We start from the raw sequence: 13,985 nt of genomic DNA on the forward strand, positions 1-13,985 counted from the left end.
TTAAAGTGGAATGATACTGGGCAACAATTGAAAATTATTTAAATTGTTGGATGGCTTAAACAATTTTTTCAACAATTTGCAATAATAAAAAAATGACCTTCCTACAATAAAAATTCAAATTTTGCCAATTTTCTCCAAAATTTACAGTGCTCGAACATATTATCTTGGCATGTTCCGATTCCTCTCGTCGAGATCTGTCCAACGGTGTATGCCACTTATTGGGGAAACTCTTGGTTTTGAAATTAAATCGGATTTCAAGTAAGGAGACAGCCATTACCATTTGAAAAGCACGCTAACTTTCCAGCCAATTTTCTCAAAAAATTACAGCGCTCCTTAGGTCAATTTAGGCTTTAACTGAATCCTAAGGGATGAGTTTATGCATTGGCAACAAGCATTTTTCAGGCTTTTCCAGTATCATTCCTCTTTAAAAGGTTTAAACTAATTTAGCTTGCGACAAAACCTTTCTGCAGCGACTACCTTACCCCCACTAGTTATTTTCTAAACCCATTTTGTAATAGGTGCTCTGGAAGTTCAAAATGTTTTAACCACATTTTCCATATAATCGTGGGAACCATTTTTCACTAAGAAGCAGAATTTTAAATTTCATATGAATCTAAAATAAATTTTACTCTACGATATTTTTAGGATTCAATCAAGTAGAGTTGGTTTGTGTTTAGAAAATATTTTTTCATAAATCATATTATATAGTGATGGATGGAGCCTATATGTTTCAAAATACTCAATTTGTTTATTCCTGCTGTCAAAATACGCGCATTGAAATTTCTGATATGATTGCAAAGACACACGTGTTCATCGTCATGTGTGCTTTCTAGACACACACACAAACACGCGCGTCAAATTAAAATATTAATTCAACACAGTCCACTTATCGTGCCTACTTTTGCAAGACGTTTGTGATAACAAGCTTTTAATTTGTAATTTTTGTACTGTGCTTTTTAAAAGTCGTCTCTAAGCACACTAGCTTTATCCTCTGGCATAGGCAGGCTAAGTGTTCATGCGACCATCCCGAAGGGAAATTTTACCTTTGATTATAATACACAACATGACTTATTAGGGCTGTGAAATTTATTGACTTGTTTTCTGATCTTCCAATCGTTGTGGGGCCATCAAATGAGAACGATTCTTGCAATTTTAATCCATGTGAACGCATACTCAAAATTGTCAAAAACTGTTAAAATTTGTTACAAACCAAAGGAAGTGCGTATTTTTTTATTTCTCATGATTCCATTTATTGGACTGAAGAGTTAAACTATATATATATATTTTTTTTAATATATTTATTTTATAAATTTTTATAGTTGAGCTCTGAGTCCAATTATTTTATCTGTGTTTTTTCTGGCCAAACCTTTTTTCACATGCGACAGAGGGCTTTGTTGCTATTATTTAGACCTGTTGGAAAATAGACAGAACATGAGCTTTTCGTCTCTTGGCAGAACTGTCCTCGTTTTAGTTCTGACTTTTAGACAGTTTTAATTCGTAAAATACAAATTTACAAAGTAAAAATTCTTTTCTGACGTACTTACGGCGATTGGCTGCACTGATTTTTGTTTACATCACATAAAAATTAATCATTTTTAGGGCTGAATTCACAGCTGCAGGATTGAGTAAACCGCAGTGGAAGTGCCTTAAAATCAAAAGTCACTGCTGGCGCTTTCTGTTGGCGGCTTCATACACTTTAAGGGCTTTCGCAGATTTAATAGTGTAACTTTGTTTGCCATTTTTAATTTAAACATATATTTGTGGATGATTGTGGAGTAAAAACTGCTTGGTATTGACGTTAACCTACAATAGAAAGCCAACAAGCGACTTCAAATATTTGGATTCTATCGCCATAATGTTGGGGCTGGAAGAAAATCCTTTTTCAAGAGAATATGAGAATGATTTTTTTTTAGAAAGGGTACCCCTCAAATTAGATTTAATCTTATTTCCAAATAAGTGAAAATGACTAAATTTTTTTATATCCTTAGTAGTATTGGCATACTCTAATTACTCTTATTCAAAAGGCGATGTTCGACTTATTGTGAGGTAAATGGAATCAATTAAACAAGAGAAGGCTGTAAAAAATAGTCTTATGATATTTTGCATATTTTGTAATACCTAGTCATAAAAAAGAACTGGAGTGAGGTAAGCGCATTAGGTCAGTTAGCAAAGTTGGCGACCAGTGGGTCTTTGGTCTTCTCAGAAGACATTGGTGAACAGTGGCCATCTGTTAGCAGTCATCATTTTTGTTGTCTGGTAGGCCGGTGACGTGGGAATCAATATGGGCAAGGAAAAATTGCCGCCATCATGTTCTACACGTTCAGCGGAAAGAGGCTGATCAGATTCAAGCTTGCATCTTTAGCTTCACCATCAGCTGGTGGAGACTCTGGTAGTTGTTGCTGCAGCGGGGGCTAAGAGGGTGGCCGGGACGCGTTGTCTAACCGATTTATCAGGCCTCTACGTAATTCCTCTGTTAAAGAAAATATTTTGAATTAGTTAAACGAATCAGATTAATTTTCACTTATTCAAGTCACATTATTTAAAAAATAAGCTAAATAGATTGTGAATATTTGTCATCCATGCAATGGTTGACCAAAACTGGGACTCGGCATGTGATCACTACAAACCCCCGCAATGTCTTCCACATTTTTTCAAGAACAAACAACTATGACAAATGGCTGTATTTGTAGCAACTTTGACGAGCACTCTGCATTTCAACTGTCATAAAATACAAATAATACTTTTACTTTATTTTAAGCCAGCAAAAAGAAATTATGAACGCAAAGTCATTTACAAAATAAGAAAATAATTAATAAAGCGTGTCATTTCAAAATCTAAGGATATCAATAAAATATAGTTAAAATGTGAACAGCCACCACACAAATAAAACAATTTTGCGTAGAAAACATCAATCTTACAAAGAAATTAAAGCTTCAAATAGAGTTGGAACGTATTCTAAGGCCAAGTATGACAAAAATAATAATCACCACGCAGAATGAGGGACGTGCAGTCTCAGGAAGTCTATGGAAGTGAATATCCAGATTATCCTGTAAATATGAAAAAAAGAGTTATCTCTCTTAATCCGCGTGGTTTCTTTTTTTATTTGCTCTTTTTATCCCTGTCTGAGGACCGGGAAGGGCGCGCACTGCACTAGCACGAATGCTGAAACCCGGGTCCCAATAACACCGCGAACGGATAACATGGGCGCACCAGGCCGCACAGGGATCCAGCCCACTCAAGGGCCACTTGCCTCTATAGACCTGTACGAAATAACTTACGCTAGAATTTGCCACTTTGTTTGCATTGGATTTGGTTTATATGGTGGCACTGACAGGAAAATCACTAAAATTACGTCCCATCAATGCTTCTGGGATCCAAATAGGATAAATAGCTTTATGACTGTCAAATAAGAGACAAACAATGTTGTTAGGATATGAAATGCTAAAATTTAAGTCAAAAATTCAAACATTTCTGAAAAAAAAAAAGTATTTTTCAAAATACTTTGAACTTAAGCATCTCAGCTTCTAGTAGAGATAACAAAACAAAATAACCATAGACCATATGATTTACGCCCAACAACTTTGTTGTTGACACCAAAATGGTCAAGAAATATCAAGCTCTTCAAATATAGAACATTCGAGTGCAATAAATTTGATAAGCTGATAGCAAAGCACAAAAAATGAAAAACACAAAAATTTCCAGCCTAAAAAATTAAATGCTGAATCTCGGCTACGAAAAATGATCTACAGTTGGATCCATCTGTCAATCCTTCATGAAATGGAGTGATTTAGGGTGCCGACCCCCTTTACCCCATAATGTTTAAAATTTTTATATTTAGGACTACCGAAAACGCTTAACTGCAAGCTGAATGTAATAATTGGCCAAAATATGCCTATCATAGTCATTTCTCATCTCATCTCCTAATAGGCTTGGCCCGAATATCGTAAAAAAATTGAAAAATACAACAATTCAGAATTTTAGCTGGTAATAGGTATACCCCTTTTTCCCCAAACATACCATGGTATAAAAGTAGCTGAAATAGCTTCGTGGAAGCAATATAAAAACTTCAGCTGTGAAATAAAAACGCTAAAACAATTATGGTAACAGACTCCAGACATCAAGAATGAGCAAAATAATCAGCACTTCTTAAACTTTGCAGGAAATGCAAGAATGGCCAAAACTTTCTTTGAACGGTTTAAATCGTGACAGTCAATCTAAAATTCAATTCGACTTATGAATGAGTTTGAAAAGAAACATTATACTGTAGAAATAATTGTAGGGAATAAAAGAAATAATATAATGAATTGTAGAATTGAAATACAAAATAAGGCTTTAGGGAATTTAGGTTTAAAACAAAAGTCCTACACATGCTGTAAATAGAAATGAATAGGTTTTTATAGTTGTATTTCATCTTGGAATACGATTTACTAAATAATTATTTTCAGAGCCAGGTTGCTGACGGGGCTTGGAATTAGCCAAACTTGTAATACAAAACGCCACACGCGTTGATTCTGTTATTGATTTTGAAGCACCAATTTAAAAATTTCACTTCCTGAATGAAAAAACAAACAGAAAACTTTCCATATCTATAGCTATGGAATTTATATTAACGAATCAATGGTATTTATTATTTAATATTATATGAATGAAGTACTCACGTTGCCAGGAGATTGACTAGGGTTTCTAGGCTGCACCTGGCCTAAGTTTGTTGGCATCAAGATGCCAAGCGCGTGGTACGCTCTTCAAAATGTCATTAGCCCTCACCTCCTGCCATGGTAGCTGAGGCTGATTGTGAGCTGCAACAACAACGTTATAGGACCGCCTTTTAGGAGAAAAGTAAAGAAGCGGACACACCATCTGGATAGTTGTTTGGCTCATTACACGGCAAACATAATATAGATAGTATAATATTATAATGTATATAATAAGCAGTCTAATTCCCGCATCGACTGCAGTCTCCTTTTTTGATTAAAGCGCGAGATGAAGTGCATTGTGGACGAGCGCAGGATCTGTCGGTTCTGCAAATTGTCAGGTACATAATATGAGAATCTGAAAGGGACACAGCGCACTGACTGGAATTGAAGATACATTATAAATACACCTCTTACTTTATTCAACAAGAAAAATAAATATACATATTCTTAAAAATCACCTCCTGCTTTTGCGGCATCTAACATCTACTGTCAATGAGTAACCTCGCCGTTGACTTCTTCCGTCTCATAGTGCATTTTTGTTCAGCGAGTTCAGCGCTGGTTCAGAGCAGTTCAGAGTCAGTGGCTGACAAATAAAAACAAACACATTATAATGAATGAAAACACAGAGTACTCGAGTAGGGAGATGGCTGGCACATGCGAATTGAGGCACTGCGCTCACGTGATGAATTCTCGATTGCTCATTGGTCACATTGGTGTAAGAGCACAAACATTAAGACGTCACGGAAGTCAACATATTTTGCCATCAGAGGGAACTCTATGAAGAGGGAATAATTTTATTACATATTTTTGCTGGCAATTAATTTCATTGCTGAGGACTGAGGATAATTTTTTGCATACATATCGAAAATCTTCTGAAAATCCTTGTTGCCACTGAATAACCAATTCCTACGGATTAAGTGAAAACCTAAATTTACCTAACAATAAGAAGCGCCGTTGTGAATTTTTTTTAGAAAAGTGGCGACATAATATATTATGTTTAAAGCATGGTTTTCAAATGGAGAAGACTGTCGTCCTACTTCAAGTCTTATACTTTATTTTTCATTTGATACCCAGTATCAATCCACTTTAACAATAATGTTATATATTAAATTATCATACATAACTACCCTTGCCGTCATTAATCAGCTTGAATATATTATATCTTGCTGCATTAATATGCATTGTGCTTAAGATGATATAGATAACTGTGAAATTTTTTCTTAGATTACTATTTTTAAGCAGGGTAAAATAAAATAAATACGAATAAATATAAAAATTAGGTTTCGCACATAAATTTGTCAATTTATTTATAGTATTGATAGTACTGCACGTTTACAAGTGTGTGTAATTACATCAGTTTGACAGGATAGTAATTTTAACGTTTACAAATAGCTAAAAAAAATTGGCCTGTATCAATGTATTGATGTAAAATGTACACAATGGGAGACATACATTTTGTAATGAGTGTTAGTTATATATGAGCAGTTCTTTGCGAATTAGGAGATTGATTAGTTGGTATTATTTGGCGTTGGAATTTTTAGGTTGACACTTATACTATTTGCTTCAAGAACCTTTTAATACATGGTGAAATTCCAGGTTTAAAGCTCACGAATGGGCACAGGTATATTAATAGGCAAACACACGGGACAGTCTGATCGTGTACAGTGCTTCCAGTGCGCGATTATTTGGCGAGATGAAGAGCAGAGAGGTTTGCCACAAGACTTGCCGGCTCACGAATGGGCACAGGTAGCTTAATAGGCGAACACACGGGACAGTCTGATCGTGTACAGTGCTTCCAGTGCGAGATTATATGGCGAGATGAAGAGCAGTGAGGCACGCCACAAGACTTGCCGGCTTGGCAAGTTGTCATGTGGTTCAGTACATTCTTCATCGTTTTACAGTGAGGGAGGTTGCACTGGAATAAAAATTGAAATACACTTGTTAATACCTCATCAAAGAGTAAACCAAGAAAAGATTCATCAGTTTATCTATGCCAACTAGTTTTGACTATAGCTGCAGCTATTTCACGAAATAATGAAAGCAGAATTGCTGTAGATGACAGTTGAATCTTTTAGATGAATTTTTCAACCAAGATCATAGGAAACTCAAAGGATTCGACGTTTTAGTTTTTAGTGAAATCATTGAAATCGTGTGTGGTTTCCTAAGAGTTGAAAGATATCACTAGGGGAAAGTTTTTATTTGACGAAGTTTGCGAGTTTCAAAGCTCCTATGGTTAAAAATCCACATGCTATATAATATGGGAAGTAATTCAAAATCAAATTGTGAAGCCAGTTTCTACCAGTGTGCACAGTTCTTCAGACCAATTCAATGGTTTCACCAAAAACTAATCATCGAATCCAAAGATCAATTCCTATAGTAGTATGTCTACCTGTGATGACAACAATTGATTAAATCTTGATTAAATTTACCTGCTGGGTCTGCACCATGTTATCGCCGTTGGCTTGCGTCTCTCGGCGCTGGCACTTGTGGGCGTGCAGCAAAAGCACCAACTGCAGCTGTATAAGTTTGCGTTTCTCAGGGTCAGCCGCGGGCACATTGGAATTGGGCTGCGAGCCACCAGGCTGCACTCTAGGTTGCTGCTGTGACTGGGCGGGGGGCTGCACCACTTGTTGGCCTCCGTCAAGCTGGACCTGCTGCTGCGCCGCGTCCGCCACTTGTTGGGCTCCCTGCTGCGCTTGCTGCTGAGGGGCTTGGAAGCGCTGGCCAATGTTTATATTGGGAGGCGCTATGCTCCTCTGCGGCCCCATCTGCGGGTTCGGCGAGCCATAGTTGTAGCCGCCGGGGCCACCCATTATGGGATTGTTGTCACCCTGGGGCATCCGTTGGCCTGAAACAAGATTTGCTCTCAGTTTCACGCCTGAACAACCGAAGAAGCGTTTTCATAGATTCTTATTTTCATTTCTTAACCGAGCTGCTGTTAATATTTTCTAGAACATAATAGCTTTACTGCAAAAATAATTAACTTCCGATGCCTCTAAAACCCAAAAAATTGGACTAAAGCATGTTATATTTTCAACTTTTGGTTCTTTTTCATCTTTAAAATGGCAATTTTGAGATTTTTAACCCAGTTTGAGAAATGAAGGAGGTATCGTCTAGACGATTACTGAGTCGAACGGTGTGCAGTTTTTGCAATTCTTATTGCTCAAACCCGGGATTTGGTGATGCCAATGTTGCAAAAATTCAAAGTTTTAAGTTTGGCAAATATTGCCAAGACCTAATCTCAGTTTCTAACAGTCAGAATTTTAAAAACTGCACACCGTCCGACTTGTCTAGACCTCCCCTAGTTAGCCGATGGGTTTTAGGGGTGATCACCAACCTCAACCCACCAATTTTATCTAACTCCAGAGATAAAAAAGCAAAATTGGGGTTACTGGAGTAGGTGATCACCCCCAAAACCCATAATATGGAAAAGTTAGTTTCAGCCGGGTTACACATTTCGCCAGTTCTCATAAGAACCCCATATAAAAGTAGGGGTTGCGAAAACTGTAATTTATCCATATTTATACACAAACCAAATCATATCGCACTGGCCAAGTCAGAAAAACGTGGTTTCAAAGTAACGAAAGTCATGTAAATCCCCAGCGAATGAACAACAGGTTCTTCTGCGATCGAGACGATCGAGAAAGGAATTTACGAATGGAATTTAAATATGTACATACTTCTAACATTCTGCATTCTCCACGAGTCCCACGACGTCGAGTTGGAAGAAGCGTCTTCTCCGCCTGGCGGAGACGAGTACTCAAAATCGTTCGGATTGTGATGATTCATGACTGTGAACGCAATTGACTCAAATGAGAATACAATAATTACAATATAATGAGTAGATAGATATGCATAAATATAATTTACTCCAGTGATTTTATCTCCGCTGTTACGTGACCAATTAGGTAATGTGCAATTGTGCATACGGATGTCCGGTAGTGCATCGACTGCAGCGTGTCACCTGACAGTGTGTTGCCGTTGCTTTGTTGCGTGTGTTTTTGTAAAATGGCATAGGGAGGGGTTTAGCCCCGCTGGGTAATGGGAGTTAGATGAAGAGCTGCCACGCTGGATACTTGAGCTTGAGGCGGGCGGTATCGTAGTGTGCAACCACACAGTCCTTATAACAACCTTAAAAAGGTCAGGTGCTCAGGGTCGTTCAGGTTGTCAATTTTCTTCACTAAAAATATGGTAAACAAAGAAACGATACTTACGAAAGATATAAAATACTTGTTTAATTTATAAAACTGAATCAATTATAGTGCTGAATTTAAGTACTTATCAAATTTATGACACCTTCAGGTACGCAAGGGTGGTGGGTAGAACTAAGCATTGCATGTTAACATGATTCCCTCTACGTCTTTGAAATTTCATGAAATGTTGCTGGAAATGTATTTGTTCAACTGAATAAAATGATTGTATATATATAGTATCAAGTTTAGCTTAAATTTCTTGTTTTTTTACCTCTTAATTATCTTAAAAAGAAACCTAATATGTATGCTTGTGCAGATTGAAGTTTGTTAATTTTTGTCTATCTATTGCCACAATTAAATTACTCAATAAGCTTAACGGAATAAATATGAGCAAATAGCTCCATGCTGACGCTGACAATTCGTTGAGTGCGTCATTGCTATGAAATTAGAGCAATGCTAAAATACTCTGGTTGTACTTTAAATCTGCGGAGAGCGAATGAATTCTGATGAAGGTTTGAAATACAAAGAAAGCAAGGCAAAGGAGAAAATTGCGGGCCGCACTTGTTCCTCTCGCGGTGCTCAATATGCTCCCGCCGCATATGGCACCTATAAAAACGCACAAAGACTAATATCAATATCCGTTTCTATAATATACTTGGATCATTTTCCGCAGCCAACGCCGAAATGCAGACGGAAAGAATTAGACCCAGATGACGAATAATTGAAAATCGATCCTTTGATATGTTATAGGAGCCCTGAAATGAAGTGTTTTCATAACGATCAGTTTTCACGGATCCAATATAACCCACCAAACTTGTTTGGGAACGACGGCGATAATGAGCCCGATTCCTTTTAAGACATAATATTTCTAGGAGAAATAATCTTAACAAAAATTAAAAAAATATCATTATGTGTGACAGATTAAAGATTATAGCGTTCTGTATAGCTGCGGGAGCGTTAATGTCTCAAATACGTTTGCCATTTTTGTCCGTCTCTTATTACACAAGGAAATACAAGCATATCCTTATTTTTTTGGCAGGGCACTGGCACGAATGCTGAAACCCGGGTCCCAATAACACCGCGAACGGATAACATGGGCGCACCGGACCGCACATTTCAGGGACCCAGCCCACTCAAGGGCCACTTGCCTCCGCACCGAGGACTGCATTGAAACGCTAGACATTCGTCCCGTGAAGCCAAATCACTCATGCTGGAAAGGTGCAAATCAGCGAGTAGCGAGGGAACAAAATACTTTGTAGTATAACTTCGTGTGATTATAGATCAAGTGACGAGAAACAAGAAAGATTATTTGGTTGAAAATTGTTTTTGTTTATTTTAATCATCTATTGTACATTACACCAAGTTTCATTAAAATGTAGCTGGATTGTCAGTAAAAGAAAACACATTCATTATCATTAAGAGACACACAAAATTATAGAAAATTAGGCAGAGGGCAAAATAGCAATTTTGTACGTTCTCTTATATCAGTAATTGATTCCAGCGATTTCATCCTTCATAATCAATTGTTGTGTCTTAACGAAGTGATGTCTTCTTTGGACCTTTTCATTTTTTTATTACAGCCTAATATCTAATGAGCACCTACAGTGTACGAAGTGGTTTTGTATTTTTTAAGTTGCAGCTGATTCACCATAACCTTTTGCTAGTCACGGAGACCAAAAATTAGCCGACCAACTCACCTCTCTAATTAACTGAAATCAACAATAATGGCAACTATATACATTAAAGTATATAGTAGTAATTATTTCAATTTGGCCGAGAAACATTTAAACTGTAGAAAATTTGCTTCTTAAATAGAGTTTACATATTAATAAAAATCATTTATTCCCAAACGTAATTTTGATATTCTCTAGTGTTGATACATATCTGGGCAAATTGCGTGTTCAATTGGCAATTTCGAAGAACATAAAATTTCGAGTCTAGATGCACAGCGTGGAAGTTGGGCTTGGAGCCAGCTAAGGAAACCAAAAAGAACGGATATTCTTTAACAATGTCCAAACCGGACTGCAAAGGGGCTGGAATGGAAATGTTGGGTTCGCGGCACCAGCGGAGCTCGCCATCGTCGGCCACGTATGCTTCATCCCAGAGTAGGTTGGAATTTGTCCCTTCAAATAAGATTGTATTCGCTTGATGGGACGAGTGATAAATTTTACCATTCATCACGTAGAAATAATGTTCAAACTGCTCAAATGAAACGGCAATTGGAAGGGTTCCATTGATATTCTGACATTCAAAGACACCATACTGTAACTATATAGAGTTTTTAAAAGACTAAATTATTAAATCCTCCATCACGTTTGGATTCAATTTTGATTACCGAAATGCCATCATCATTTGAGAATAATGACCAGGAAGGATCAGACGTTTTTAGCTGGTAGTACGAGTCTAGAAATTGATCTAAAAAAAGATACAAAACTTGATTAGTGAATAATACTTAATATAATGCAAAAGTGTCCAGTATCATGCTCTAGTTCGTCTACTGCTCCAGTTGAAAATGAGCATAACGACTGCAGCTGAGCGTCATTGCGAATGGAAGAAGATCGCAGAAGAGATTTGAAAGAGTCAGGCTCATTGCTTGACAGCACAGTAACAGGGTTTATAATCTCCTCAAGAGTAATGCCCAACGCATTTGTAATATTCCAAAGTCTCCACAAATATTCAGATCCGTTTGTTAAGCATTTAACGAAATCATAGATGTACAAGCAATTGCCTTGTCCCTTTGGAACTGGAATTTTCATTTGATTATAAGGCTCTTAAAATTTGGACGGATTTATGTACCACTCGATCCACATTTCTCGAATCTATCAATAAATTCTCTTCTTGTTTTTTCCTCCAATTCATATGAATATTGCCATTTCGACGCACTTGCAAACATAGATAGAAAATTATCAACACCTCCAAATCGGTCTGCTCTTTCATCGTTAATGCTGAGAATATTTGCTGGGTCATATCCCACAGCTGCAATGGAAAATTTTGAATTTAATCCCTTAGTCGTTAACAGTTTCAAATTTACACTCCCGTGGAAAAATTTCCTTGAGCAAACTTCCTCGGATATATTTCATCACGTTGTCTACCCAGAAATGTTCTTCATTGTACATCTGGAGTTGAATAAACATATAGCAAAGTTTTAGGAAATCGTGTAAAAATGATACCAGAGTGGTTAGTTGTAGTACACACGACATGTGACACTATAATATTCAATTTTGGATTCATCAACACAAAAATAATTTAAAATTATAACAACTTACCTTCATTCTATAGGTAAACCTACTGTAGTATTCATTTGAAAACATTTTAATTTCTCCTGTGAAAGTAAAAATTATGTTTTACTAATAGTGGAAAATTGGCTTTCTAATTGGTCAATACTGCTGCTCAATTTGTTTACTGCTTGGCATTCCTTTACGATTGGATCCAAAACATACTCGCTTCCGGGACGTGTCTTGCAGGAATGAAGTATCGGAATGTTCCGTGATTTTAAATATTTTTTTAATCTTTAAACACGAACAATTACCTCGCAAATAAAATTAAGCTCTTCCTGGCAGTCGATCGTTCCGAGCAGAGCGCCTGTGTATGTAGGATTAATATAACTATTAAACTGAAAATTTTTATCAGAACAAATTAAATGCAGTGTAGTGAGCTGTTTATTCTGTTTAAATCTCTGGCGTGACTCTCTTCGGCCTGATCTGCCCCAACGTGCCCAAGGCGCGGCGCGCGGCCGCAGGCCGAGTGTCACGACGACAATCTCAGAAGAGCAATTAAACAGCTTCCATGAAATGGGGCTTTAGATGATAAGCCGAAACTAGTCGGAAAATTTTAAAATGACGCCCTTATAGCAACGAAATTTGTTTTAATTTCAACAAAAGCTGTTTATTTTCCGCATTTCTATCGAAATGTCCTGCTCAACTATTGTTTTGGCTGCTGGTTGTAGCCCTAACTTCTAGAGTTGTCCTAAGCACCCATACGGAACAGAGTCTGAATTAGGATGAACAACATAGCTGAGCAGGGCATTTCTCTATACGGTAAAATAAATTCAGATCACCACACATCAAGCAAGCTGAATTTTATTCCCACTGACAAATTATTACAGATTTGCGTGCCTCTGCCTTTGGCATCTATCTAAAAAATAATGGATTTTTCGAAATTTACCAAAATCCTCCTTGTACTGCACAAACACACAGGAATCTCCTTTAGGTTCGCTCTTCAGCCATAGTAAATCTGGTTTTAAAAAATCTAGCACCTCTCCAGAGCACCATCTACGGATTGGATTATTTAATGGAATTTGATAGAGCATTTGCTGGGGAAACGCACCTGTAGGATCCCGTGCAAGAATTATCTGTTCCTGAGGTCCAAAACGAAATATCAGGTTCTTAAAATATATGTAGAGTAAATGAAATATCAATTCGATAAATATATCAAAATAATTAATACTCTTGTTTAAAACATCATTCAGACAGAGTTGCTTCTCATGCGAGTATAATGACACTAGCTTTAAGCCAAGTCCACAGCAATATGCTCGAGCATCATTCCAGGAGAGCTTTAACATCATATACACACAACAATATTTCTCAAAGTAATAGAAAAAGCTCACTTTGGTGTTGGGCATTAGGTGATAAACATTGCATGATTTTACCCAGTCACCCAGAAGCTTTGGTTCTGTAAGTACACAAATGACATGTTTTTAAGTGCATATTTTCGTTTGAGAAAACAGGTAAAACCAAAATTTTGTGTTAAAAGAATCTCGAAGGTATTGGTCAATTTTTTGTTGTTGTTATAACGTTCTTTAATGTGATCTTACTTGGCATAAATGCAGGAGTTGCTGGATTTATGATGAGTCTATTTTCCTATACGATATTTATTGGAAAAATTCATTTCTCGCCAAAACATTATTTTTTAATTACATCAGGGACACATAAAACTTTTTCACACGTGGGAATTTGAGAGCATCGAGGAGATTTCTATTGAAATGTGAACAGTTAATTTGAATTTTTGGTTAAAAATTTACTTCTGCTTGAGATGTTTTCAAGTTTATTTCGGCGATGCTACGGTTTTCCAGTTCGCACGCTGAATTAGCCAGTATATA

General features: G+C 37.0%; 2 protein-coding genes and 1 long non-coding RNA gene across 5 annotated transcripts; all 3 read right to left on the reverse strand.

Moving 5' to 3' along the window:
- Positions 1 to 2,076: 2,076 nt before the first annotated feature.
- LOC135937873 (uncharacterized) lies at positions 2,077 to 5,329 on the reverse strand. 2 transcript variants are annotated; one of them, XR_010574564.1, is made up of 5 exons: positions 5,153 to 5,329; positions 4,855 to 5,018; positions 4,659 to 4,796; positions 2,988 to 3,047; positions 2,077 to 2,470 (listed from the first exon to the last, which is right to left on the reverse strand). It is a non-coding gene; the product is annotated as an uncharacterized LOC135937873 (long non-coding RNA). The 2 variants fall into 2 exon arrangements; XR_010574565.1 differs by lacking the exon at positions 4,855 to 5,018.
- A 641-nt stretch (positions 5,330 to 5,970) lies between these two features.
- LOC135937872 (histone acetyltransferase p300-like) lies at positions 5,971 to 8,698 on the reverse strand. 2 transcript variants are annotated; one of them, XM_065481177.1, is made up of 4 exons: positions 8,565 to 8,698; positions 8,375 to 8,485; positions 7,124 to 7,542; positions 5,971 to 6,609 (listed from the first exon to the last, which is right to left on the reverse strand). In XM_065481177.1, the coding sequence occupies exons 2-4, from the start codon at positions 8,481 to 8,483 to the stop codon at positions 6,376 to 6,378; spliced, it is 762 nt and encodes a 253-aa protein (XP_065337249.1). In that variant the 5' UTR covers positions 8,484 to 8,485; positions 8,565 to 8,698; the 3' UTR covers positions 5,971 to 6,375. The 2 variants fall into 2 exon arrangements, with proteins under 2 accessions (XP_065337249.1, XP_065337250.1); XM_065481178.1 differs by having other exon boundaries at positions 8,624 to 8,671.
- Positions 8,699 to 10,281: 1,583 nt separating this feature from the next.
- On the reverse strand, positions 10,282 to 13,737 carry LOC135937519 (uncharacterized). The gene is made up of 14 exons (XM_065480671.1): positions 13,701 to 13,737; positions 13,494 to 13,558; positions 13,334 to 13,439; positions 13,214 to 13,271; positions 13,052 to 13,158; positions 12,417 to 12,469; positions 12,272 to 12,344; positions 12,154 to 12,209; positions 12,058 to 12,093; positions 11,919 to 12,003; positions 11,771 to 11,863; positions 11,223 to 11,320; positions 11,059 to 11,155; positions 10,282 to 11,010 (listed from the first exon to the last, which is right to left on the reverse strand). The coding sequence occupies exons 1-14, from the start codon at positions 13,705 to 13,707 to the stop codon at positions 10,727 to 10,729; spliced, it is 1,218 nt and encodes a 405-aa protein (XP_065336743.1). The 5' UTR covers positions 13,708 to 13,737; the 3' UTR covers positions 10,282 to 10,726.
- Between the last annotated feature and the right edge of the window lie 248 nt (positions 13,738 to 13,985).

This window comes from Cloeon dipterum, chromosome 2 (genome assembly GCF_949628265.1).
Source record: "Cloeon dipterum chromosome 2, ieCloDipt1.1, whole genome shotgun sequence".
In the NCBI taxonomy this organism is placed as follows: Eukaryota; Metazoa; Arthropoda; class Insecta; order Ephemeroptera; family Baetidae; genus Cloeon; species Cloeon dipterum.

Excerpts from the sequence above, each read along its gene's own strand:
- LOC135937872 (XM_065481177.1), bottom strand. The coding sequence starts at position 8,483 with ATGAATCATCACAATCCGAACGATTTTGAGTACTCGTCTCCGCCAGGC. Across the intron at positions 7,543-8,374 it reads GAGAATGCAGAATGTTAGAA|GCCAACGGATGCCCCAGGGT; the intron begins GTATGTACATAT and ends ATCTTGTTTCAG. Across the intron at positions 6,610-7,123 it reads ACATGGTGCAGACCCAGCAG|TGCAACCTCCCTCACTGTAA; the intron begins GTAAATTTAATC and ends TTTTTATTCCAG.
- LOC135937519 (XM_065480671.1), bottom strand. Across the intron at positions 13,159-13,213 it reads TCTTGCACGGGATCCTACAG|ATGGTGCTCTGGAGAGGTGC; the intron begins GTGCGTTTCCCC and ends TCCAATCCGTAG. Across the intron at positions 12,345-12,416 it reads AGCTTAATTTTATTTGCGAG|ACACGTCCCGGAAGCGAGTA; the intron begins GTAATTGTTCGT and ends CATTCCTGCAAG.